This window comes from Thermoascus crustaceus, assembly GCF_041956765.1.
Source record: "Thermoascus crustaceus strain CBS 181.67 unplaced genomic scaffold VTN00scaffold_9, whole genome shotgun sequence".
NCBI lineage: Eukaryota > Fungi > Ascomycota > Eurotiomycetes > Eurotiales > Thermoascaceae > Thermoascus > Thermoascus crustaceus.
Genome location: NW_027192535.1, coordinates 796,412 through 822,372, shown reverse-complemented (window position 1 = coordinate 822,372; position 25,961 = coordinate 796,412). Strand labels below are relative to the sequence as shown.

Sequence of the window (25,961 nt, the reverse complement as noted above, 5' to 3'; positions counted from 1 at the left end):
CGCAGAGAAAGGTATCTTCTTGATGGGCAACTTGCAACTGTGACCATGACACGGCCGTGGAACGGGTCAGGTCACGATCGAGAAACCCCAATTACGCCATTAGCCTCCCCTCCCCGTTGTCGGCAGGAAATTCAATATCGGACCGAGTGACTAACCAAGAGTCCTGCAGACGGGCTGGGAAGACAGGTGCAAAGAATCTCAAGCCAATCCTGTTGGAGATGAGATGCAGGAAATATCCATTCAAAAAGAGAAAACGCCAGTAACTGCCATGGGATGCCAAAACGGAAGCAACATAATAACCAAAACAGACACGGAACATGGGGGGGATATCATCACAAGCGCGGCAGCCATCTGCGGGGAACCTCTAGTTCTCAACCGTCTGACAGAAAAGTTGGAACTCCCCCACCTGACCTTGGGCAAGCATCTCTTGGTGCTGATCTCGCCACTCCATAAAGGCGAGTTGAACTGCCTCGTCACTGTCGATGGTAACGAAATCGCCATCCTCGTCTTTGTAGCGCAATCTCACGGACTTGCCGCCGATCGATCGATTCGTGAACCTTGCTAGCTTGGCATCGACCCGGTCGGTGAGGGTTTGGAATAGAATATTGGTGGCAATAACGAGAGTAACATAGTTGTCGTCAAAGTTCACCTTCGCTTTCAACTGGCTGGGCATCAATGGGTCCTCTGAGATTGGCGGTGGATGTTTCCGTACTTGCTGTTCAGGCTCTTCACTCAATGGCGACGGAGGTTGATCGGAAGCGGATGATTGACTTGGAGTCAATGTAGGGGGTTGAGTAGAATACTGGGGCTCGTGGAACTGGGTAGGCTGCGTATGACGCTGAGTATTCTGCTGCTGAACGCCTGGAGACTGAGTCGCGGATCGAATAGGAAGATTGCTGTTTGTCGGAGAGGTATTCTGACTCCGATTGACTGGCGCTCTCATGTTCGCCATGTGAGCGGGAATAGGTGGGACGGGGACATTATCGGCCTGGCCCGCCATGCGGAGAAGATGGATGTGCTGATGAATGTCTGGACTGCTCGCGGACCGCATCCTTGCCTGGGCCATACCATTGGCCTGACCTTGGGGTCCAGAAAGCGGGGGAAGAGACGGGCGTTGTGCCCCTCGACCACTGTTAGAGCTGCTGAAATAAGGGTTTCCGTTAGTACCATCCCTCGATGGTCCCCTAGACATTGCAGGTGCGGTATACCGGTTGCATTCTTCGCTCCACGCAGCTGACGAGGTCGGCTGGCGGTATGGAAACACGGACTGAGAGCTCGACCGCGTGGACGTGGACGGAGTTTCGGTGGGTGAGAAATAGGACGGCATGGTGCGTTCTCCAGGGGACATGCTTCCATTGGCGAGCTGCGTGTGCACTGCGAGAGGCGTATCCGGCATTGGGAATCTTGGGGGGCGGCCAGCGGAGAGCGGTCCTGAGCCGCCGCTGCCTCCTGTGGCGGACCTGGTTCTGAGATTGGTGCTTGATGAATTCCGGCTCATTGGGAATTCCGAGAAAAATCCTGCTTCTTTCGCAAGCTCTTCTTCCGCCTCATACTCCTGCTGGTACGGGTTCTGCATATTCTGAACGTTCTTCATGTATGTGAATTCCGTTTCAGAGGTGCCCGTGTGCCGAGAGCTGCGTTCTTCCGCTTGTGCCAGGCGTTGGGTATCGATGTCCTTGTACCACTTCTTCATGATATCTTCATTCTGGTAGCGGATGATGAAATTGTCAACCACCCCTGGGTCACCCTTCCAGAAGATCTGAATCCTGTATGAACCTGCAGATGGGCGGACCTGGTCAGTCCCTGTGCAGTCTCTAACAAGTAGAAACGAATGCTCTTACCGGGCTTTTGAAGGCAAATGATGTCCGTAACATTTGCCATATAGATGCGACCTTTCAATTGAAGCCGCGGCTTTCCCTTCGGGTTCGCGGACGGTTTCTCTTTGCCGATGAGCTTTGACTTCTGCTTATTTGGATTGACGTCCTTGCAGCAAAGGAGTATCCGTTCAAAGAGATAGATGTGATACTAGTGCGTAGCGAAATGTAAAAGTCAGCAACTTCCTTCTCCAAGAGTCCATGGGTTTCAAAAATTGCTCTCTGAGGATATGGAAGGGAAGAGAGGTCCATCTGGTAGAAAGGGCAATGGGTTCAAGAAGTTGCAAACGGGCTCAACAAAAATACGACCACAAACTCTGGAGAGTCAATCGAAGTTCCTCGACGCCAGTTGTGGCTGCAAAGGCTTGCTGGAAACTAAAGAAAGGACGAAAGGTCATGATGATCCGAACTTTCTATAATTTTCCGGATGCGACCACAAGACCGGTGCAGCTTTCTGCCGGCAAGAGGCAAACCGAATGACTCTCCATGGCGGGTAGTCGTAGCCGTGGGGTATAAAGCAATTCTGAACATTGGATGCTGAATTCTGCGTCGGTGGAAACTCCCGAAGTCGACTTCGTCGGAGAGTCTTTGAATACAAAGCCCTCTAACGAGGCCGGACTTCAGTCGCAGCCCTCATCCTCATCCGAAGAATAAGCTGAGAGATATCCATCCTCTGAAAGAACCAGCTTCATCCGTCTTTCGTATTCTGAAGGGCAAGGATGGTGTGAAGACCAAAAATCCTCTTCAACGTCAATAATGGAAAGCGAACAAACCTCTCTCTCTGTGTCTTTGGTGCTGTCTCCTTTCAGCACAGTAAAAGTTCCGAAGCGGAGCAGCTGGCCGAACCCTTCTACTTTGAGCGATTTCCAGTCGTCCACTCGATTCGCGAGATCCACAACAGCGGAAGCAAGGTGTTCTTTATCGATCGCATCGTTTGCAGAGTCCAGGACTGTTTGGACGGTATCGATTGCTTTGGTGATATCAGCCTGGAGTTCTTCGTTTGGCGTCTGCTTTTTAAGTTCCTACAGGCCACGTCAGTGTCAGGCCTGCCTATTCAGATAGAAACAAGGTTTCTCACCATAAGCATGAGAGGATATTTGGTTAGACGCTGGAATGGTTTTACAAAGAAACCATTGAGCGTCGCCGGCAGGGCCACCATCTGCTTGAGATCGTTCGAACGAGGAGCCGCATGGATTTTGTCCCACTCTTTCAGGCAGACCTCATCACAACGCGGCTGGTTCGCAATAAAAGGCTCATACTGCCGGAACCCTTCCTCGTGTTGGATGAAGAGCTCGCCCCAGTTTTGCGACTCCTCGGGCAATGCGTAGTGTTGCTCCATGCGAATCAAGAATCGTTGTGCGAAATCGAGAAGGTTGTTCAAATTGAGGAAGATTTGATGGCTAAGGTCGCCGGTCAGCGCGCCCATCTCTTCCAACTCCTTCTTGAGAGCCTGGAGATTCTGTAGATGGTGGACGTAGTCCCGTTCCGTCTCCAGGAGCTCCTTCATAATATGCTCCTTCTTGGTGAGTTTAACGGCTCCTTTTTCGCCCTGCGTCCCGGAATTCGCTCCTGGTGCCGGTCTCTTGAGCTGACCTTGCATCTCAAGAATATCTAAGACCCGGTTGACCATTTTGATCACCTTGAATAGATGTTAGAATCCTCGAAGCACTAGTTAGGAGGGCCTTGGAAATAACGGGGGCGTAGAACCAGGGCACGTCTTGGATAAATTGGGTGGTAGTGAGTCACTTGCCTTGATGAACCCCGTAGTGTTTTCACCGTACAAGTCGGTGATCAAAAAGCAGTCCTGCTGAGGGAACGCCATGTCCTGCAGACACGCTTGCAGGAACTTAAACGTGGCAGCCTTGGGACGCTTCGCCTCCGGTACCTTCGCGGGATCAATCTCCAACATTTCGTCCGGCTGTGAGGCATTGAAGAGCGTTATAAGGGGCATGCCTTTGCGAAAACAATTCCACAGCGAAGCCACCGGATCCGTTGAGCCCTGAGCCCGATCTTCTTCCTCCATTTCGGCGAGGTGAGGCTCAAATCCGGGAACCTCAGCCAGTCTCTTCTTCAGATTCATGCAGCTCTGATACATCGACTCGCCACCACGGCGGTTGATGATGTTGTCCTCGGCCATGGGGCCTCCCGTACTGATGGGGCCGTCCATCATGTCGGCTCTGCGGGTTCACTCAAGGGGAAAACAGGATAGACCACTATCTTAGACGTCGAGCAAGAGATTGTCGGGCCAGTGTAACTGGACCTGCACAAAAGCGTCGAGCATGGATTTCCTTGGGCGCCCCCCGAATCGATGCGGCCTTGGGGTGCGGGCGCGCGGTAGAGGAATGGCCAGATGGCAGAACGGCAACGAGCACGAGGGACCTTGGGATCCGGATGGCTTGCACCACTGCGAGAGCAGGTGAGCGTCTCGCCCTGGTGGCTTCGACTTGTCAACGACGACGCTGGATCAACGTTAAGGAGATACTGGGAAGCTGTAGGGGTAGTAGGGGCTGCAGCTGCAGCCCGGGAAGCGTGCCGGGTCTGATAACGCTGGGACTACCGACTGCGACGTGCACAGGACGTGGCCAGGCACGCCTGCGATATGGAGCGGAGACGGACTTGGCCAACGCAGGAGGCAATTGACTTGCTCGGAGACTGGTAGCGCGCGTCAGCTCAGAGAATGGGGATGGTGGGGGAGGGGGGAAGGGGCCAAGGGGGGGGGGCAGGGGGATGGAGCTCACAGCCAGAGAGCAGGACGGGGGACGACGGATGGCGCAGAGCAGCACAGCAACGCAGAACACAGAAGGACGAGAGACAGAGAGAAAGGGACGACGGACAGAGCGCAGAATGATGAAGGGGGATCAGGAGGAGCGAAGAGGATCGAGTCGAGATGAGCGAGTTAGGAGCGAGCAGCGAGCGGATAGTGTGTTTCGGCGGGCGGCGGCACAAGGGGAGCGAGAGGGAGCGAGAGGGAGCGAACGGGACCGGGGCCACTTAGGGAGCGTCTAGCCGGTCACTAGCCGGCCAGACCACAACACCGCTGCTTATCTAACCCGCTCCCGCCGCAGCGCCCACGGGTCCCCATAGACGTCCCAGACACCGCCAGACGCCTAACTCCGTCTCCTCCGTCTGGACAAAGGCGTCTGCCTGCAGATACCTCAGTCCTCCGTCCTCAGGTGGACGACAAACAGCCCATCTTTGTCCTCGTCTTCTTTCATCTCCTCCCTCCCCCGTGACATCTCTCCATCCCGGGCGCTAAGATCACCGCGTGTTCGGCCTCCAGCACAGATATCTGAGCAGATCCTCACTCCTGCCGTCAGGACTCGAACCGGTTGGGATCATCTCCCCAGCTGTTCTATCGTCATTCTCATGGCACGCGCGCCTCCCCAGTGAACTCTCATTAATCATATCTCACCAGCGGGTTTCTGCGTCTCCTCCCATAGACGGGTCCCGCGACCAGTCGTCCTCTCCAGACCAATTCTTTGTTTCTGCGTCACGCAGCGGCTGCTGCACCCGATCGTTCACAGAGACACAGAGGCACGACGCCAGCCAGCTTCATCGACAGCCCGCGAGCTGGTGCTCCCATGGAAAGAGACTCCGCAGCTGAGGCTGGTCTCCCCCATCTCCTGCGGTTGCAGGCAACAAACTACCGCTCGGATTTCGCCTCCCCATCGCTGGCGGCTTCCTTCAAGCTTGACGAAGGATACTCGGATGAGACCCGGAGTCAGCCCGACAATGATGCCAATCCGTCCTCGGGCGATGCAATGACTCTCCCAGACTGGGTTCTTGCACACAGCGAAGCGGACAGAGCTGGTAAGTCTCGAGGCCAGAGAAGCCTAGTCGTGATTGTTACGACCCAGCTGCTCACCAGCCGTCACAGAACTTGCATACAGCGTGCTGCGAACCCTGCGCACCTCCACCATCGCCGCTGTTGTCGAACGTCTCACACCCCTCCTTCACATGGACCCCGTCCTCAAGCTTCCTCCCGAGATTACCGCAGAGATCTTTTCCTACCTCGACCCGCAAACCCTATTGACCGCATCGCTGGCATCCCGAGCATGGAGAGAACGTATCCTTGATTCGCGGCTCTGGAGGCAGCTCTATATTAACGAGGGATGGGGCCTGGATATCGATGCGATCCGGAAGTTCGAGCAGCAGCATTCAGAGTCATCCCCTTCACAGGGTCGCAAATCCAGGACAAGGCACGCAGATTCTGATGTCACGGAGCCCAAGCTCAAGAAGCGCGTGCCTCCCAGCTGGTTTGAGTCGCGGGGCCCAGAATCCCAGAGCAACCATACCAGTCCCCCGTGGAACGAGCAACATGGTTCGGTGGAGGCGGACACCGCGCTCCCTGACTCTGAGGGTGACCAGGAAATGCGTGATGTCGTACAGGATGAACAGATGGCCAGAGGTGTCGTGCGTGGACCTTCCACTTCAACTGGTCAACCCTCCTGGCTCCATATTCGCCAGGATGCTCTTCCAAAGTCGGTAGTCCCACCATCGACGACTCGAAAATCCTCAATATTGATCCGACAGCCCAATGGTTCCGCTAAACTCAATTGGCCATATCTGTACAAGCAACGCAGACGGCTTGAAGAGAACTGGATCAAGGGCCGTTTCACCAACTTTCAACTCCCTGACCCCGCGCACCTGGAGGAGGCTCACCAGGAATGTGTCTACGCCATACAGTTCTCGGGGAGATGGCTGGTTAGTGGCAGTCGAGACAAGACCGTTCGAGTGTGGGATTTGGAGACGAGGAGACTATGGCACCGCCCGCTCATAGGGCATTCAAAGTCGGTCTTGTGTCTCCAATTCGACCCCAGTCCATCGGAGGATATCATCATATCCGGCAGCAGTGACAAGAATGTCATCATCTGGCGCTTTTCCACCGGTGAAAAGCTCCAGGAACTCGTCAACGCACACGATGACTCGGTCTTGAACCTGAGATTTGACAAACGGTACCTCGTCACCTGTTCAAAAGACAAGCTCATAAAGGTTTGGAACCGCCGTGAGCTAGCAGCTACTGACAAGGACTATCCTTCTGTTTTCCATGGCCCTGGAGTCAAGTACCCTTCATACATTGTGGATACCAGCAAAATACCATCAGCTGTCCTGGAGGCTGAAATCGCCAACAACCACATTAAGACCCTGGCACCCTACTCCCTTCTGATGACTCTCGACGGGCATGGAGCCGCTGTGAATGCTATTCAGATCAATGACGATGAGATTGTCTCCGCGTCTGGAGACCGGCTCATCAAAATCTGGGACATTCACAGTGGTGCTTGCTTGAAGACCCTGATGGGTCACCAGAAAGGTATTGCATGTGTCCAGTTCGATAACCGTCGTATCGTCAGCGGAAGCAATGACGACACCGTGCGCATATATGATCATGCTTCCGGCGCGGAGGTTGCCTGTCTGCACGGCCATCACAACCTTGTCAGGACTGTTCAGGCTGGTTTTGGTGATCCGCCTGGGGCTGAGGAGGCACTCAGGCTTGAAGCGATGGCGGTTGACAGCAATTACTGGGACGCCAGGCGCAGTGGTGCGGTTAGAGATGTTAGCCCGTCTGGTCGCAGGCGCACCACCGCTCAGCGGAATGCTGGATCCAGAAACCCCAAGGACATCATGGCTTTGGGCGCCAAAATCCCCCCTGGTGGAGGTGGAAGTCCCTGGGGAAGGATTGTTTCCGGTTCGTACGATGAGACGATCATCATCTGGAAGAAAGACCGTGACGGCAAATGGGTTGTTGGTCAGAGGCTTCGCCAGGAAGATGCTGTAATGAACGCATCGCCTTTCCACCGTGGTCAGTCCCTTCGCGGGTTTCTTAACCGGGTCGACCCTTTGTCTCAGCAGGCGCAACAGTTGCGAGCATTACAGAATCGGCTGGCCATACAGACTGCTCAAGGCGCAGCGTCAAACCCGGGACAAGGTGCTCAGGCGCAGCAAAATATACCAAATCCGGGGGCTAACAACCAGGCTCTTGCGCAAGGGTCAATGAATGCCGGCACTGACGACCAGCAAGCAGCTCCCTGGGCTCAGGCTAATTTGAACCAGCCGATGGAACAACCAGGGAACTTGCCTGCTGCTGCACCACAACATCAGCAGCACCATGCACATGCAGCTCCCAACCAGCAGGCTCTAAACGGATTCCCCGCCCTAAACCAACTGCCAGCACATCACCATCACCACGCGCACCATGCTTTCAATCGACCATTTCCCACCCCGACTGTGCAGCCAACATCTAGAGTATTTAAGCTTCAATTTGACGCACGCAAGATCATCTGCGCCAGTCAAGACCCAAGGATCGTTGGCTGGGATTTTGCTGCCGGCGACGAAAAACTCATAGAAGCTTCTCAATTCTTCACGGGTCTGTGAAGATTGAAAACCAAAACTGATAGGACCATGGAGGAATAATAATTCCATGCATAGTAGAGCAGCTTTCGATGCTGCTCTTTGATATCCTTCTCTTTCCTATCTATTCCTATCAACATCGCGCCGAGCGCATGACCCGGTGCTACGTTTATAATTGGTCTTTCCCGTAGTTTTCTTTTTTCTCCGCTGGACTTTCTTACATATGTTGCTTTTCTCTTTTGCATTTTACGCCAGGCAGCTTTTAAATGTTTGGTCCTTACATGCGCTGCAGATAAAAAGGCCACCATGTCCGTGGAGAGCGCCATAGTTGAAACTTCCCTTATCCATATTCTGCGGTTTCCAAATCATTCCATTTCCACAGAGCGATGCAGGGAGACAGTTCAGTTTTTGCAAGAAACAAATCAGCCAGCGATTTGTATTTTTCATTCTTCGTTCTGACGATGATGATGATCATGATAGTTGCTATGCATGGGAAAGCAGTCAGAGCCAGCCAGCCTTATTCTACTTTGTCATAACCTTATATTGGTTTTTTCTTAATTTCTTTTATCGTGTCTATCTTATCTCTACTTCCACCGTGAATTGAAGAAGGGATCCGACTCGAGAGGGGATTGATTTGATTTGTAATAAGTATTTATTTTTATTCTTATTTTTTATTTTCATCTTTTATCTTTTATATTTTATTTGTTTCTGGAATTTGCTTTGCTTTTCTTCCGTCTTCCTTCATCTTTCCCCCTCAATTGTATTTCGTCTTAAAGTATTTATTCAGTGAAATCGAAGTACACGAAACGGAGTGCAATGGGGTTTACAGGTTAAATTAATCACTAAATTAAATAAAGAGCATTAACTATTTTATTTCATTTCTGGTGTTACGTGAGCTTCAGCATGCAGAGATAGGTGGCTTTGATTGAATAATAAAACTAGAAGAATGTAAGTGCTCAAACTTAACCATACGACGGGTAGGTAGGTAGGTAATCGATATCTATTTAGATATTAAATGATATTAAACACCTGTTTCCATATATATATAGCAATGAAGCAGACAAAGCGAGATCGAGAGTCAAGTAGAGGAAGAGTAGAGAGGAACGCTTCCGGCCAGCTAGCCAGTCCGCCGAGATGTATATCCACAAAGTGACTTCTCCTCTCACTTGATCTATTCCGAAACCTCAAGCGCTCTCCTTGCATCTAAGTTCCATCGTAATATTAGCTCACTGACTGACTTGATCAGTATTTAAATTTGATATCCATGCTCTACGCGTAATGTCTCGAGGTTGATTAGATTGAGAGGCTACGAAAGTCCGAAATCGGACTACGATCCCTCACTCGATCCTAAAGAGCAACGTCCGGGAAACTGTTGAAATGTTTCAGCTCGGAAGGATAGCACCCAGATATCCCTGGAAGGGCTGTGCATGTATTCAGAATCCCCAACTGTTACAAACACGAGGCAAAGGTGGCAATAGGAGCCAGAGTACTTATCCAATTGCATTACTGTACTGTACAGAAACATAAGTATCTTACTAAGAATATACATTCATCCAGGTCTACAGCTGACGGTCTGTCATACTATTAACATGCAACGGACCATTCAAACACTGTCACCTGGTGAGTCTGCCAGGGCGTTATCTAGAAGGACCTAATCCAGCCCAGGTCATGACGGAATTAACCAAGTGTAGCTCGTGTGGGATCTAGGAAGAGGTTGATACAAGACACTTCAGGTAACAATTGCTTGCCATGTCCAAGAATGAGAATAAGAAGGCGTCTGGCCTGACCGTTTAACAAAGGCCAACCAATAGGGTAACTCTGTGTACCATCCACAGGACTGTAAACTGTATATAGGAGGTTAGTATTTATGTATCTTGTCAAATCAGTACGGATAGAACCCGTATGCAGGCCTCCACGGTCTCGACGATCGACTTCCGCCTTGAGAACTCTCACTTTCGCCAGTGTTCTGATGGTGCGTCGATGCACTGGTACCCGCTGGACCGGCCTGACCTTCAAGTTCTTCCGAGTTGTTGTCTGCACTGTGACTTCTCGCGGTCCGGTATGTATCCTGAGAATCCCCTGACTGCAAGACACTGACCGCGTCATCTTCACTGCCCACACAACAGCAGAAAACAGAGGAAAATGGTTTCCAGAACTTGGACCAGGGATTCTCCGGCTTCCCTTCACTAGCGGCCGCCTCAAGTTCTCCACTCCCTCGAAGTACCGCCAGGGAAGACGGTTGCGGTGACGACAACGGGGGTATCGAAACGTTACCGTCTATGCCCGTGCTTCGAGAACCTGATCTGTCATGGTTCTTGTTAGTTCTAGAGGCAGAGCCGGTTTCGTGCAGTTGCGAAAGGAGGTTTCGGTGGCGGTCACATAACGGAGATGCAGGCAATGCAGTAGCAGCCGTGGGTGAGGCTTCCCTCCGGGGCCCAGCAGTCACCGCTGGTTTGGGAAACGACGGCAGTCCATTTGGACATGGAAGTGAAGAATGAGATGCCTGGGCTGGCCTGTCGATCCGCGACTGTGGACCTTCGGCTGGTCGATATTCCATTGCGCCATCACTGCCTTCCCTCTTCTGTTGTCGCTTCCCCTTATCACCGGAAGAGCCAACATTCATGGTGGCAGGCTGAGCGACAGGGAGGGTCCTCCTGTGAAACGGATGGCCATCTAGACGTCTCGACAAGTCCATTCCATGACCACTCTGTCTATACGGAAATCGTCCACGGACGGCGGTACCGTCTTCTGCTCTTGCAATAGCATGCAGTGGGAGCCGGACAGAGCGAGGCTCTGTTGGGGAAGGCAAACCGAAGAGCCTTCGCAACGCTCCGCCATAAGTGCCTATACCCATGCCATTATGGTCATAAGCACCCCTCCTGGAATCATCAACATTGAGAGTATGGGGAGTTCGCTGCTGTTGGGAGCCTTGAGATGAGGTTTGAATGGCAAATCGAGAGGCACAGTACAGTGCTTCGTCGGTACCAAAAGATGGAAGGCCCGGTGGCGTAGGTGTTCTCACAGGAGGCGGATACGTAGGTTGAGTAGGGCTAATAGGTGATAGATCGTTTCCAAGCCAGCTCTGCCCTCCAATGCTGCTATCTAGATCGTCAAGGGAGAGGGCTCTGCGGTGTCGCGGGCTGGCTAGGTGCGGAGAGGTTGGCAGACTCGACTGAGACGGCTCTGCCGATGGGGAACCATTTCCAGAGAGATGTGAGAGCGAACGCGAATACTGCAAGGTTGATGTACTCCTCTGTTCGACGATTGTCGCGAGGGTATTGACGGGCCACTTGCTGTGAGAGGCTGTCTGGACTGGAACAGACGGAACGATCAGGGAGATCGCAGCGGGAGGTTCATTTCTGACTGTGTCACGCTTTGGACCACCGTCGTAGCCTGCTTCTTCCTCCGATCCAGTGCTTGCTCGGGCAGCGTCGTAGAGAGAGTCGTGTTCGCTTGGTATGGATTCTGAAGAGTCGAGGTCTCGATCAAAAGCACGCAAAGAAGCGGCACGTCGCGGGTTCTCTTCATCGATTCCATTATCATTGACAGATGGTAGCTGATCCGATGTTTGGATAATAACGGCGGCATTCTTGCCGGTGGTTTGATCCCTGTGTTGTGTAGTCATAACGGATAAGGAACTATACACGATGAGAAAGTCCACGGGTGAACATGCAACGAACGACAACCCTGGCCCATTGGAAAAGGTGAAAGAGTGAAAAAGGCAAAGAACTGTCTTGTCCTTATTATATATACCGCAGTTTCCGTATTGTACACTGTCCGTAATCGTGGAAGGAGCCTTCTCGAGCTCATAACAACCGACCATACTCCAACAAGCGAGCCCTAGACGAACCGGCCAACCCGACACAAAACAGACGAGTCACTGTCTAATACTCTATTTACATTTGACGCATAGTTATCCTCGAGCTAGCTCCAAGCTGCACAGCAGAAGAAGGGATAAAAATAATCACTCAATATATACCGGGAATGGGATATCAGCATGACAGGAAAAAGAAAGATCCGGTGTAATCGTGACCATCAAGCAGCAGTACTCTCGGCCAGATGCGACTTTCCAGCTGCCTGCTCTTTCTTGAGGCTGCGAACTAAAGCTTCGAGTCTCCTTCGTTCTTCTTGCTCCGCCTGTATGGAACAAGTTAGCTTAAGACTGTACTGAGAGATAGGTACGGAAGAGCTCACCTTCAGGAGTTTCATGTTCTCTGCTCGTGTATCCCGCATCATCTTTTTGAACTCATTCTTGAGCATCATCAAAGATGTCGTCTCGGTGGCACCATCACGGCCGAAGGGCGTAGGGCTGCTGAGCCCCATCCACTTGATACGCTCATCGCTGAGCTGCGCCTCCAGGTTCTCGCAGCGATCACGCAGACTGTCAATGGTGTTCTCGAATCTCTCTCTCTCCTTTTCAAATTCAATGCTCGCCTTCGTCATGACTTCGTAGTCTTCGATCGTGTCTCTGAGCTCCTTTTCCAACATTTCTACCCGCTGCTGGAGCTCACTATTTCCAGTAGGACCTCTTCTTGCACGCTCAGCCTGCAGCGCTGCGAGCTCCTCAGAAAGAGTAATGTTCTTCATGTTCAGCTCTTCAATTTCCTTCTGTATAGCAGGGTTGGTAGCTTCTGCTGCCCGTTGGGCTCTACTACCATAAGCCCCATCGAGCTCTGCTTTGGCAAATGTGAGTTCTGTCTGGGCCCTGACCATTTCGGATTCCATTGCTCTCAATTCTGCCTCCAGCTTACTGGCATTCTCCTCAGCTTGGGCGCGTGCTTCATTAATTTCCTTGATATGAGCATCTGACTCGTTACGAAGTTGTTGCATGGCAGCCTCAAGTCGCGAGATTTCTTCTTCTGCACGCATACGTGCTTCTCCAGCCTCCCTGACCCGGTCTTCTGCTTCCTTGATCCGGTCGTCCACTTCCTTGACCCGACCATCACCTTCGCTGCGAAGCTGTTGAATGGTCTCCTCCAGCTGCTGCACTTCGTATTCCGCCCGCTTACGCGCTTCGCCAGCTTCCTCGACTTGCTCATCGGCTTTCCTGATCCGCTCATCTGTTTCACTGCGAAGCTCTTGCATGGAGGCCTCCAGTCTCTGAATTTCCTCTTCTGCCCGCATACGCGCTTCACCAGCTTCTTTGACCCGATCATCGTTTTCGGTGCGAAGCTGTTGAACGACCTCCTCTAGTCGCTGGATCTCCTTTTCTGCTCGCTCACGCGCTTCGCCGGCCTCCTTGACCCGGTCGTCCGCTTCGTCGCGAAGCTGTTGCATGGCAGCCTCCAGTTGGGAAACTTGCTCCTCTGCCCGTAGGCGGGCTTCTTTTTCGGCATCCAGCGCATCAGAATCTTTGCTGCGCCGCTGCTCGTCAAGAGTCGAACCTTGTCTTGCAGCGTCAAGTTGGTCTATCACCAAAGCCAGCTCCTCCCTTGTACCTTGACAGTTCCGCTCCGAGAGCTCAAGGTCCTTTTTTACTTGGGCAAGCTCCTGGGTTAGTTCCGCTATATGCGCATCCCTCTGGGCATCTGACTTAGAGTTCAGCTCCCTTTGCTGCTGGATTTGAGTAGTTAAGATGCTTTTCTGTTCGAGAAGACTTTCAACCCGCTTCTGAACACCTTCGAGTCCAGTGTCGAGGTAGGAGAGCTGCTCCTGCAGGCTGTCACCAGTTGCATCCGGCGGAAGAGGGGCAGAGGCAAAAAGAGCTGATCCGCTCCCAGATTGTCCCAGAATCTCGTGGAGTCGAGCGTTGATTTTCCCGAGCCGACCCTCTGTAGCTGCATCGTAAACCGGTTCCCTTTCCAGTTCTCTTGGTTCTTGCAAGCGCTGCCTTTGAGCGTTTATCGTATTCAGACCATTCTCTATGTATTCCACATGCGCTTCCAGGGATGCCGCAGGGTTTATCGGTCCGCCATTACTCAAGGCTTGCGGGACAGAATCGATGTCCTCGTCTGGATTGGCCTGTAGAATCATTTCGCGCATACGACCACTTAGTTCCTCGAGCTTCTTCTCCATATCTTGTATCGCACTGAGGCCGATCGTCATTGAATCACCGCCGTTTTGATTCTCCATCCCTCGTTTGGGGAGGGGACCACCAAACTCGTCCAGATAATCCGCAGTTCTGTACTGGCTACGGTCGTCGAAGTCGTGGACGCTACCAGTGGCGTTGCTGCTGTACACACTCTCCGGCGTCCGGGGAATGGTGCCATTGACGCCGTTCTTGTTGGTGTTCTTCTTCAGGCCCTTATGCGTCATCTGTAGAATTCCAGCGGTGTGTTCCAACAGCCTCCTCTGGAGCTCCTGGTCCCTGCGTTCCAACCTCCAGAGCTCCTGCGCCAGCTCTTCGCACTTCCGCGTGCTTATGGCAAGCTCGTCATCGGTCTTGTCCAGCGTTTCATCTACACCGTTGCGTCCAAAGATGCTCCTGCGCTTCCGGTGGGACTTGGGCGAGCCATCCTGAGCGAGCTCGTCGCTATGCCGGGAGCTCCTGGGACTGTACAGTCGGCTGAGCGATCTGGCGGCGTCACGGAGCTTTGTTTCTAGGGCAAGTTTCCGCTTTGTGGCCTCGATGCGACTCGACAGGAAGGAATGTTCTTTCTTCAGTTCCTCCACTTCCTCGAAGGACAGGATCTCGTATTCCCTGCTGTCTCCAATGGCAGTCTCGGTCAGCAGGTACATAGAAACCGGGTCGTTGACATTTAACAAGGCCGAACTCCGCGGATGGTCAGGGTTGAGCTGTAAGCAGACGGATCCATGGTCAGCCAAACTGTGAAGAATGCGCTAAATAAACTGCTGCTGCTGGTGATGTCACATACCGGATTGTACCGCGGCTTCTCTTCATTCGCCGGGTCGAGAGTGTCTCTGTAGCCATCCACCAGCACCTTGGACGGCGGGGTAGGGACCGGAAAGGAGGTACCGGAAAGGTACCTGGGATCGCCATAGGACGACATAGATCGGGGACTGTCAATGTTCACCATGGCTGCGGATGCGAAGGACGCGGAGAGCGGCAGCCGCAAACACAAACAGGACCTGTCAATGGATTCGTGAGTTTTGTCACAAAGAAAAGATCATCATCGCCGGATAGCCGTCCGGGGCGGCGCATAAGAAAGGAGAGAAGCCCGTGGGGGTTCGTCAGCTGTTAAATGAGGCTGGGCACGTTCAGAGTTCTGAGCGCGCGGGGAGCGGATGGAGGCTGAGCAACGTGTATACGAGGTAGAGGTACCAAGCACAGCCTGCAGGGAAGACAAAAACCGTCGCGGAGCTGCGTGGCAACAGATGTTGTATCTGCAGGAGTACGAGAAAATAAGGATGAAGATCTATGAACTCTACGGAGTCAGCCGGTCCTCGTGCTGAGCATGCAGTCTAACCGTAGCGCGGCGCCGGACGAGATCGCCGCCCGTCTTAGTCGCTACTCGATCCCCACGATCCCTTTTTCTAATTTCCCACGGCTTTGGCTCGAGATTTGTTCCGGGGGGAACTGATGCCCACTCGGAGATGTCCCCCCTGAGCACTGAGCAGCGCCGCGCCGTTTGGTCTACCGTCGGGCAATTTCCAGATATTTCCAGCGATCGTCCTGCCGCGTGGCTCGTCGTCCGATGACCGATGATGCTAATAATAATCCTGACTCCTTAAAAAGGGACTGTTAGACGATCCGAACAGGACAGAGGCAAGCTGAAGCTGAGCTGAGAACCTTACTGACTTGCTTCCTGCCAGCCAAAGTGGGAGAGGCCTTCTCAGGCTTCTCGGCTCCTATAGTTATCAACTTATCACGGAACATCGCGGTACTGCCAAGGCCCGCTGCACAGCCTCATGACCTTACGGTGCGAACACTAAGCCCGAGGGGGTTCTATACTTGTATCCATGGATTCTACCTGTCTTCTCTCTGACTGGAGATGATATCCAGTTGGGTTGGAGGTATGTACATATAGCGTAAGGCGTCCTACCAGTCTTATGCACGATCTGATGTCACCTTATTCCCCATGGAGTATTCCTTGAGATCATGACCATACTCCTGGATGTGTCTAGTGATTGGAGATCCGGTTGATTGCACGAGCTTTCGTCATTTCCGCTGGCAGTCTGAATCCCGATCTAACAGATGTATTTACATTCTAACTAGGGACTGTATAACTTTTTTAAGCCATATACAGAGTATTTACTCATATGGAGGATATGAAAGAACAAAAGCAATAAGCTCACATAACGTCGTCTATGCCTTGCCATCGTTAGCCAGACGCGTCTCCACATCCTGCAGGAGCAGCATCTTGCTCATGATCACGTCCTGCTTCGCCTTGTCCGTGAACAGCGGATACGGCCTCCTGCAGGCGGTGCTGGAATCTGGATATCCACGCAGCTTGCACACCACCCATTTGGTGCCGTTGATGCCTCCCTTGCCGAGGCCCAGTTCGGAGGCAGCAACCTGGAGTTGAAGGCTCTGCGCCTCTGTGACTTCGCCGGCTCGGTAAAGCTCGAAGAGTTCGACGCATGTCTAGTGTAGTATTGTTAGAGGAGAAGACAATATGTACCTATAGGTTTTAAGGATGATAACTCACCCTCGGATACAGGTTAGCAAGACCAGTAACGCACCCCTGCCCTCCAACCGTCATTGCAGGAATCAACCAGTCCCCCTGCCCAGCCAGCGCGCTGAACTGCTCCGGAGGAAACGCAGCAGCTGCCCTCGCGACCTTCGCGACACTTCCGCAGGTGAACTTGACCCCGACAATGTTGGGGTGCTTCCCCAGAACATCGATGATATCGGAGCCGATATCGATCCCCGCCGTCACTCCGGGGTAATTGTAGATGACGACGGGGATGGGACTGGCGTCTGCGACCTCGGTGTAGAAGTTGATGATGGCCTGCTCATTGTTCACCGCGAAGTGGAAGAAGCTCGACATCAGGATCAGGGCGAAATCCGCACCAGCCTTCTCCGCTTCGATCGTCAGGTCGATGACGTCCCGCGTGCAGGGCGCGGAGCAGCCCAGCGTGAGGGGGATGCCTGGCCGGTTGAGTTTCCTGGCGATCTGGCGGGCACGGCGGACGAGTTCACATTTCTCGGCCACGGTGAGGGAGATGGCTTCGCCGTTGGTGCCGGCGAGGACGACTGTTGCAATTCGTTAGTACAATTGCTATTCCTATCTGTTCCGTAGATGGTACATGTATGTAACATGTATAATTCCGAGTGGGACTGGTTACATGTTGATTGGAATAGGTACTACTCACTTCCATGTAGTCCCGACGAGATCAGGAATTCTATGTGCTTTTCCTGCACCTCCCAGTAAATTTCCTGACGGGCATCGTCACGGAAGAAGGTCAAGGACGGGACATGGATTCCCGGGGGGAACAACTTGGCACTAGTTGCGGCCATCTTCTAGTTTGTATGGTTGTACATGTATAGATTGTGATCCATGGATGTTGTTCCGGACGGAAGAGCGGAGGTCGACATGTACAGCAGACGAAGTCTTCCAGTTGTGACTGTTGGACGGATCAGATGTTCTATGATCTCTGCCATTCACTGCGCTTTCTCCGTCCCCACATGTTCCCCATAACGCCTCCTATCACGAACGGTGCTGGAGCTCTCTCGATGTTACGTGTAGCCCATAAAAACGTGGTGTCTATCGGTAAGCGACGTCTAGTCCCAATGTTTCAAGAATCGCAATCAATATAGATACGATTTTTCTTTTTATTTCTTTCAGTCGCACTCTGTGAAATGTAACAGTGATCTATTATTCCCCCATGCAACCCTCGGGTGTACCATTTGTTGTTCCACGGGGCCGTTGATCGAGTCTTAAATACCGGATGGACAAATATCATGTCCATGACTTGGTGTAAAATCACGGAATTTCGGACGATCTTGTCCTCCAGAACTTTCAAGGTTTGGAAGGCGCGAGACACAGATCTACAGAATATCACATGAAAGGTGAACGTGCAGCATCTCTGTATAGTAGGTACGCTGTTGAGAGTGTTGTTGTAGTAGCACTACCCGAAGACGTCTGAAGCCGATAAGCCGGATCAGGAACATCGTTAAGAGTACCTAGGTACCTACAGAAGTGTACACTGGCAATCATGGGACGAATCAGAAACCATATCCTTCCAATTCTTTATTTCTTCTCTCAGATGAGGAGTGGTAATTTGCACCGTCCAAGTAGCGATCAAACAAAGGATATGATGCCGAGGATGTGTGACGCTGCGCGCATGTACTGTCCGGCCCCGCATTAACAGCATAATCGGTGCCTCATGTCAGCAACCCTAATGCTACGTTAACTAGTTAGTTACTGTGCACTTCTCTTGCTGACATTAGCACCTCTCCACGGCCATCGCCATCGATGGCCTCCTCTTCCTCCTTCTCTCTCGAGGCGACCGTCCAAGATGACGTCGAACGAACAGCCGATCCTCCAGACGTTGAGATAGACGTCGTCTGTACCCCGCATGTATCGGAGACGGTCCCGGACTCTGCGAAGCGCACCCAAGAACGGAGCGATTTCCAGGATGATGGCGAGACGCCCCCATTGACGACGTACAGAGTCTACAAGAGGCGCTTCATAGGCCTCGCACAGCTTGTCTTGTTGAATATTGTGGTTAGCTGGGATGTATGCGAGTCTACTTCATACTACATGCTACATGATATCGGCGTCGTACGTGAAATGCTGATAGCAATGGCAATTGACGGCAGTGGCTTACGTTCTCCGCGGTATCGACAACCTCCGCGGAGTATTTCAAGGTCTCTGAAGGTGCGGTAAACTGGATGAGCACCGGCTCTCTGTTCGCATTCTGTGCCGCTACTCCGTGAGTTGGACAATATCACCATTGACTCGATTCTGCCACGAAGCACGTGCTGACAGGACATCCCGATGCAGAATTGTCATGTACACCCTCAATAAAGGCGGCCCGAAGCCTGCCATCACCGCGACATCTATTCTACTACTGGTTGGCAACTGGATCCGGTATGCGGGCACCAGAGCGAACAGGAAGAATGGCGGCATCTTCGGTCTCGCCATGTTCGGGCAGATCCTGATCGGCTTCGCGCAGCCCTTTTGCCTCAGCGCTCCGACAAGGTACAGTGATCTGTGGTTCTCGGATCGTGGACGCACCAGCGCCACGGCGCTCGCGACGCTGGCGAATCCGTTCGGAGCAGCATTGGGTCAATTGGTCGATTCATTTTGGGCTCCCACGGCGAGTGATGTTCCGGATATGGTTCTGTATATATCCATCATCGTAAGTTGACGCAGAGGAGACACGCGGGTTAAGTGATCCTCGTCTCTAACATCCAAGATAAGGCGACTGTCGCAAGCATTCCATCCATCTTCCTTCCCGCAGCTCCTCCCACACCACCAAGCGCATCCTCCCTCGCCCCAAAGACGCCCCTCCTCGAAGCGATCACAAAAATCCTCCAGAGCCTCGAATTCTGGCTCATCTTCATCCCCTTCTCCATCTACGTCGGCTTCTTCAACAGCGTCTCCTCCCTCCTGAACCAGATCCTCTCCCCGCACGGCTTCTCCGAAACCGACGCGGGCATTGCCGGCGGGATCCTCATCATCGTCGGGCTTGTCGCGTCAGCGATCGTCTCCCCGATCACGGACCGCTTCAAACACTACCTGGGCACGATCAAGATCCTGGTCCCCATCGTCGCGGCCTCGTATATCGGGTTCATCTTCGCCCCGTCCAGCCCCGCGGGGATCGCACCCTCGTTCGTCGTCTGCGCCCTGCTGGGCGCGTCGTCTTTCAGCCTCCTCCCCGTGTCGCTCGAGTACCTCGTCGAGATCACCTACCCGTTTTCACCGGAAGTCGGGAGCACTCTCTGCTGGACGGGCGGGCAGCTCCTCGGCGCGATCTTCATCGTCGTTCAGGATGCATTGAAGGCCGGAGCCGACGACAGTCCGCCGTTCCACATGCGGAACGCGCTCATCTTCTCCGCTGCCGTTGCGGCCGCGGTCGTGCCGTTGCCGCTTTCTCTGGGCCTGTTTGGTCGGGAGGTTAAGAGGCGTCGGTCGCAGGCTGATCGGGGCGGACCTGGACCCGTGCGGAATGCGGCGACGTTGACGGAATCCGTTACTATTACTGCTGCTGCTGCCGAGCCTACTGGTTTAGACTCGAAGCAGATGACCAGGTGAGTCACACAGGTAGAGTGCATATTCTATCTTATGGCCATATATGTGCCATTTCTCTCGGTTTACATTTTGATTTCGGTGATCACGGGTTGAGCACCCCGGAAATCTATTATGTCATGTTAATACATGTAATCTATCTCGGATACCCTGCCTTTTTGTGTTTTTTTTGTCTGTTCTTATCCTGTAGAACTACCTGATTCGAGTTGCCATGTCTGTACTGTACATACCTACATCCATGCTCATTCATGCAAGGTGAGCTGGCATAATGCTTCTCCAGCCTACTTAGGTACCTAGTGCGATTAAGATATGAAGGATAGATGATTGATAATGAATGATTACTATCACGTATACCTACATTACTATCATGTGCTCATTATAATGGGCATCGGTTCTGTATGACGGTCGTACAGTACAACCGGACCAAGGGCTACATCAGATGAGAGGGCAAGGCAGGAATGGGACAGCGGAGTCTAGCGTAAACCATTTGATCTAAACATCAAAGAAAAGGAGTAAAAAAAAGCACATGTCGAGAGCTAGCTATCTGTACATACAACATAAAGACATGCCTCTTGCACCAATTCGAGCATGAAAACGGTGTCGTTCCATGCACTGGTCTAAGAACATGTAAGTTGCGTCGACGGCAGGCTGAGACAGATAGTAGAAACCGTTTTTTCTTCTATCCAATCCCAGCCATCGGTTGCACATAACTCCCATTGCACAGGTTTCCCCCTCTGATCCGGATAGCCTCGGTATACCGTCGTTTTCTCCGCTATGTCAAGGCAGTCCGTTCGTCAACGATAGAGAAGGCAAGCAGGCAATGGGATCTCTGGAGAGGGGCGCGAGCCCTCTATTTCAGAGCCTTCCAGAGCTTGGGGGCGGCGCACTGGGTGGCGCAGTGCTGGAGGTGGAAGACTGCGGAAGTGATGGGGATGAGTTAGCAAACATGGGCAATTTGAATTGACGACCGGAATTGTTGAGGTGGGCGAATTCCACGCCGTTTAACATGTCGTGGATATCTAGGTGGGGTCGAGGCCGGGTTGGCGGATGGACGGAGACTTACACTCCTCGACACAGTCCTCCTTGGGGCCCTTGTAGTCGGGGTCCTCCTGCTGTTTGGTGACACGCTCAACGCACTCGTCGAAGTGGTGCTTGAAGGGGGCGCACTGGGAGGAGTTGGCGCACTCTGTTTTAGTCGGTATCATGTCAGTCGCAGTCTCCACAGAACCGAGAACCGAAGGGATAAACGTAATCGCCCAATTGAGATGGTCAATTGGTTATACATAAGTCAGGAATGAGGAAATATCGGGATCACGGTGCAGAACAAGCCCGTGACGGTGCCATTGCGAACCACCCACTGGGCTCAATCGATCGAAGCGAGAACGAGAACGGCAATGTGGGAATTTGAGAAAAGGCGAACTCACCCTCCTCCAGCTTGGGCTTGACGTCCTCAACTTCCTCCTCTTCCTCCTCCTCGGGCTCCGACTCCTCTTCCTCCTCAGCAGGCTCCTCCGCAGGCTGCTCGTCGGCGGGCTTCTCTTCCGCTTCGGCGCTGGTGTTGTCCTGGGTCTCCTCCGCGGGGGGAGCCTCAGCCTGGGCCTCGGCGAAGCCCAGGGAAGAAATCACATCGGCGAAGAGATCCGAGAGACCCATCCTGAAGGTTGTGAGGGTGTCAATGGGCGGAGGCCAGGGCGTGGGATATGGCAATTGCGGCAACGAGGGAGGTTGATGTCGGTGATTTGGGAAGCTCGGGCTCTTGACGCCCCAAGGGAAAAACGGGACGCTCCGGTGGTTTGTCCGGCGGCCCGCGACTGGCTAATTACAGCACACGTGATTGGCCGATGCTCTCCGACGGCCGTTCTCGTTTCCTCAGGCATCTTCTCTACACATGGGCCTTCATGTCTGGACTTTGATGTCTTTGGATTATGCTTTTTGCTGAAAAATGCTATAACTCCTAACCCCTAAACGTGTGCTCATAACCGCTGCCATATCTGTCGTTAGCTGCATGTACTGTACAGAGAATCCTCCGTTGATGCTTGTGATCCGACGGCTGCCAGATAATCCGCATTGGAAACACTTCTAGGACCATAACTCCGGAGCCACTATGCACCGCCTAGGATCGTCACTTTCAGCTGTTAACTCCCGCGACGCAGCCGGTTCTCCAGTTCATTGGCCACGCTCTGTTGCTGGACCTCTTCGTATCCTGGAGGTGGCTCTGTCGGAGGCTCAAACCCGACCTCTGGTGCGTCTTCACCAGACGAAGACTGTGTCTTCGAACCCGAGGGAGGCGCACCCTCGGGGGCGGGCGGGGCTATGTAAGATTCAGGCGGATTGGGAGGTGCATTTCCCGGACCATCGTAGGCAGGCAGTTCTTCAAGATGTACGTTAGAGTAATTGACAGCCCCGGGCGAACCGTTGCTACTCTCCCGCGCATACTCCACGGCCTGGTGCAGGCGTTCCTTGATTCTCTCGAAATTAGAGTGGAAATCAAATGCCCCTCCTTCCTTGAAGGTCATTTTCAACTGGACAGCGGGAAGCGAAGGCGGAATGCCGCCTCCAGAAACGGGTTGAACAAGAGCCGTCCATACATTCGGGCCAAAGAAGGGAGCAGAAACGTGGGTGTCATGAACGTTCAGAAGAGGGGCAGAAAATGACTGGAGCTGTTGGGTTGGCTGAGCGGGAAGATAAACGATCTGACCGGAGCAAGTTAGTATGCACGCATGACACTCGCCCACTAAACAGGGAGTCTAACCCTCTGGTTTGTGAGGTAGACAATTCCCGCGCTGCTCTGTATTGAAAACGAAGCGCGACTGGAATATTGGCTGGGAGGCTGTAACGAGAGGCTCGTGCGGGGCGGCGATGTGTAGATAAGTTGCTCGTTGGGTAGACGAACGAAACCCTCACGCTCATGGAGCATCACCCAGCTGCTCGAGGAAAAGCGGATTTTATTTAGCATCCATTTCTGCTTGTTCTTTTGTGACATGCTAATGCCCGCATGCAGTGAAGTACAAGGGGAAATGGTTTAGCCGAGCAGGGGAAGGAGTGAACCAAAGAGGATGTATAAAATTACGAGCAGAAAGCAAATTCGACATAGCAAAAGGGAGGTATATGGACGCACTTTATAGACATCTTGAAACCAAATGGGCCACGAGGGCAACAGCAGGCGTGGCTGCCCGGAAACTAAACGAGAGACCTTCTCCGGTGTCGATATCAAGGAGCTGTCACAGTGAATCACAACAGAAGAACCGGTGCGAAGGTAGCAGTGACTTGAAGATCGACTAGTTCGTGACTCTTGTTATACACCAGGAGGGCGTTTTCCGATTCGATCTGGTCTGCGGAAAAATCTCAAAGGCGGACAGCACGGGCTGCTTCACGAATCACGACCTATGGAAGGGCCGGGACTAGTGACAGGCAGAGAACAGTGCTAAGACTCCTCTAGTCCCAGCAGAACTGTATGGTTGGCGCTTTGACAGCCCAAATGCTGCAGAGTCGGTGATGCGGGAGGTACGCGAAGGAGCGAGGCGCCTGAGCTGCAGAGGTGAAAGGGCGCGTGAACCTGATAGCCGGGGATGCTAACTGCGCAGGGAAACGGGCTGGATCAGTTCTAACAGCTGCAGATCGTGTTGTTTCGCAGGAGTCTTGCGCTTTGCGATCGGATTTCGAGGGGTTTGAGGGGCAGGAAATCGGGAGAAACAGCAGTAAGTGGTTTGGCAGCGCTCTGGGCGGTAGCGGCGGTAATGAATGCGAGTGGGATGCAGGCGCAGGTACTGACAAGTCAGCTTTCTTTTTAACAACGTGCTTGGATAACAGCGATAAAGGGCCTGGTTATTATTTACCTACAATCAATGCGGGCGGGCCCAGCACAGCGTTCTTAGCAGCCAGAACCGACAGAGGTGGGGTATAGCCTATCAGAACATCCGCAATACGTAGTAAAGACGCACCTCCACGACGTCTCGTCTACTACGTGGTACTCCTGGTGGTGTACAATATCCATTCCATTCGCGACGGTTCGAACGTCTTTGATATCTTTGCTCTTCTGATGCCACAGTACAGGGATACTGTTGCTCATACTGCATTAGACACGCAGTTCACGTGCATGGGTATGCCATAGAACCATTCCTATGGTACAGTTCAAGACCACGGGGCTTGCTTTGTGGCCATGTAGGACATCGATCTTCCCCTTGAAAGAGGTGGCGACCTATTCAGACAAAGATAGCCTTTCTCCTTGTCGATACTGGAATCCGAGCACCATACAAGTGCCTGTCTCTATTAAGCGAACAGAATTGAAGGACTCCAGGTTGTAATGGTGACCTAGTCCTGTCAGTTCATCTCCTTGTCTCTTCACCTGAAATATGGGCGACAAGAATAGTGCTATGAATTTATGGTGCTAAGATGTGTAAAACACGATCCCTGGCTGCAGTTTATACTTACCTCGTGGATACCAGCGTCGCTCGGGTCAAATGCTGAATTACCATTAATAATATACGATATTACAGCTATCTTACTTATTTCCTAATTCCTTTCTTCTAGGTACCATTTGACGTATAAACCGCTAGGGATAGTCTGGGCGAGCCTCATTCATATGCACCTACTAACAAGGAATATGAATAGGCTGCGCTAGCGCCAAAACATGTGAGTACTTAGTCAGCTGCTCGCTTTCTTCAACTGTTTGCTTTGACTAAGTTTCATAGAAAAAAAAGTTCCAGAAGAATTGAGCAAAAATAGCAAGAAGAAACCTACAACAGACGGGATTCGCTGGTGGTCACCCACCCAACTACTAACCGCCCGGCGTGTGGCTTAAGTACGGCTGAGCGGACGGGAAGCCCTGTTTTCCACACCCTATGGTCGTAGGTGATGGAATTCCCTTTTAACTGACTTTCATGGACTCGGAGTCTGAGTGATGAGTTCTGGGACATCCTGCGTAGCTACTGGAGTATTTTCCATCAATGTCAAGAACAAGAATACAATTGAACCTGCGAGTGCAGGTAGAAAATCAAGTTCTATACATCCAAATTCAAGAGCTTGGTTTATATGTTTTTTCGAGCGTCATTCAGTAATTACACAGGTCCGAGTGAGAAAGTGATGGTACCTGAAACACGGCTATGCAGTAATCCGTCAATTGGCTTGCGCAGGCGGACGTGATGCAAAAATCTACACCAATTATCCTCCTCCTGCTTTTGTTAATTGGACGATCCTGTTCTATATCAAAGGCTAGGTACATAGTGACAGCAAACGAGCACCTAGCTCTTCCGTCAACATGTATCCCCGACTTTCCAAAAAAGTTAAATGAATACGGCGCAGGGGCAAAGATATCGGCAAGCAATCCTCGAAACAGGTAACCTCTTACAAAATAAAGCATCTTGGAGACTCTCCAAGCCATAACCCAGGTTGGGCTTCCCAATAGGACACAGAACAGCCCGCAGCAGTGGTGTCACTGGGTCGAGGCCATTAGGTCAATTCTGCGAGATCCCCTTTTACATGCCAAAAAAGTATTTTGACAGGCCACTGCACTGCTACAACATAATTAAGCATAAAGCCTGCCCAAGACATTGGGAAAGGTGGCTTACATTGAACTTTTTGTGGGTGCTTTGCCAATTGAGCGTCTATATCTTCCTCGTCCTGCATCCGACATTCCTTAACT

At 52.4% G+C, this 25,961-nt stretch overlaps 9 protein-coding genes across 9 annotated transcripts; 2 read left to right on the top strand and 7 right to left on the bottom strand.

The window, feature by feature from the left end:
* Positions 1-364: 364 nt before the first annotated feature.
* VTN00DRAFT_10288 (uncharacterized protein) lies at positions 365-3,504 on the bottom strand (the record flags this gene model as incomplete). The annotated part of the gene is made up of 4 exons (XM_069426927.1): positions 365-1,776; positions 1,842-2,025; positions 2,648-2,896; positions 2,953-3,504. 4 exons carry the CDS (start codon positions 3,502-3,504, stop codon positions 365-367), a joined length of 2,397 nt encoding a protein of 798 aa, XP_069284050.1.
* Positions 3,505-3,546: 42 nt separating this feature from the next.
* On the bottom strand, positions 3,547-4,041 carry VTN00DRAFT_10287 (uncharacterized protein; the record flags this gene model as incomplete). The annotated part of the gene is made up of 1 exon (XM_069426926.1): positions 3,547-4,041. The coding sequence occupies one exon, from the start codon at positions 4,039-4,041 to the stop codon at positions 3,547-3,549; it is 495 nt and encodes a 164-aa protein (XP_069284049.1).
* Positions 4,042-5,455: 1,414 nt separating this feature from the next.
* On the top strand, positions 5,456-8,246 carry VTN00DRAFT_10286 (uncharacterized protein; the record flags this gene model as incomplete). Its single annotated transcript, XM_069426925.1, has 2 exons — positions 5,456-5,684; positions 5,752-8,246. 2 exons carry the CDS (start codon positions 5,456-5,458, stop codon positions 8,244-8,246), a joined length of 2,724 nt encoding a protein of 907 aa, XP_069284048.1.
* A 1,858-nt stretch (positions 8,247-10,104) lies between these two features.
* On the bottom strand, positions 10,105-11,847 carry VTN00DRAFT_10285 (uncharacterized protein; the record flags this gene model as incomplete). Its single annotated transcript, XM_069426924.1, has 1 exon — positions 10,105-11,847. One exon carries the CDS (start codon positions 11,845-11,847, stop codon positions 10,105-10,107), a length of 1,743 nt encoding a protein of 580 aa, XP_069284047.1.
* Positions 11,848-12,257: 410 nt separating this feature from the next.
* VTN00DRAFT_10284 (uncharacterized protein) lies at positions 12,258-15,199 on the bottom strand (the record flags this gene model as incomplete). The annotated part of the gene is made up of 3 exons (XM_069426923.1): positions 12,258-12,359; positions 12,417-14,957; positions 15,038-15,199. 3 exons carry the CDS (start codon positions 15,197-15,199, stop codon positions 12,258-12,260), a joined length of 2,805 nt encoding a protein of 934 aa, XP_069284046.1.
* Positions 15,200-16,428: 1,229 nt separating this feature from the next.
* Positions 16,429-17,583, bottom strand: VTN00DRAFT_10283 (uncharacterized protein; the record flags this gene model as incomplete). Its single annotated transcript, XM_069426922.1, has 3 exons — positions 16,429-16,707; positions 16,772-17,319; positions 17,439-17,583. The coding sequence occupies 3 exons, from the start codon at positions 17,581-17,583 to the stop codon at positions 16,429-16,431; spliced, it is 972 nt and encodes a 323-aa protein (XP_069284045.1).
* Positions 17,584-18,541: 958 nt separating this feature from the next.
* VTN00DRAFT_10282 (uncharacterized protein) lies at positions 18,542-20,326 on the top strand (the record flags this gene model as incomplete). The annotated part of the gene is made up of 4 exons (XM_069426921.1): positions 18,542-18,805; positions 18,889-19,001; positions 19,073-19,430; positions 19,493-20,326. The coding sequence occupies 4 exons, from the start codon at positions 18,542-18,544 to the stop codon at positions 20,324-20,326; spliced, it is 1,569 nt and encodes a 522-aa protein (XP_069284044.1).
* An 844-nt stretch (positions 20,327-21,170) lies between these two features.
* Positions 21,171-21,973, bottom strand: VTN00DRAFT_10281 (uncharacterized protein; the record flags this gene model as incomplete). Its single annotated transcript, XM_069426920.1, has 3 exons — positions 21,171-21,235; positions 21,384-21,506; positions 21,745-21,973. 3 exons carry the CDS (start codon positions 21,971-21,973, stop codon positions 21,171-21,173), a joined length of 417 nt encoding a protein of 138 aa, XP_069284043.1.
* A 482-nt stretch (positions 21,974-22,455) lies between these two features.
* Positions 22,456-23,449, bottom strand: VTN00DRAFT_10280 (uncharacterized protein; the record flags this gene model as incomplete). Its single annotated transcript, XM_069426919.1, has 3 exons — positions 22,456-23,013; positions 23,073-23,244; positions 23,439-23,449. The coding sequence occupies 3 exons, from the start codon at positions 23,447-23,449 to the stop codon at positions 22,456-22,458; spliced, it is 741 nt and encodes a 246-aa protein (XP_069284042.1).
* Positions 23,450-25,961: the final 2,512 nt, after the last annotated feature.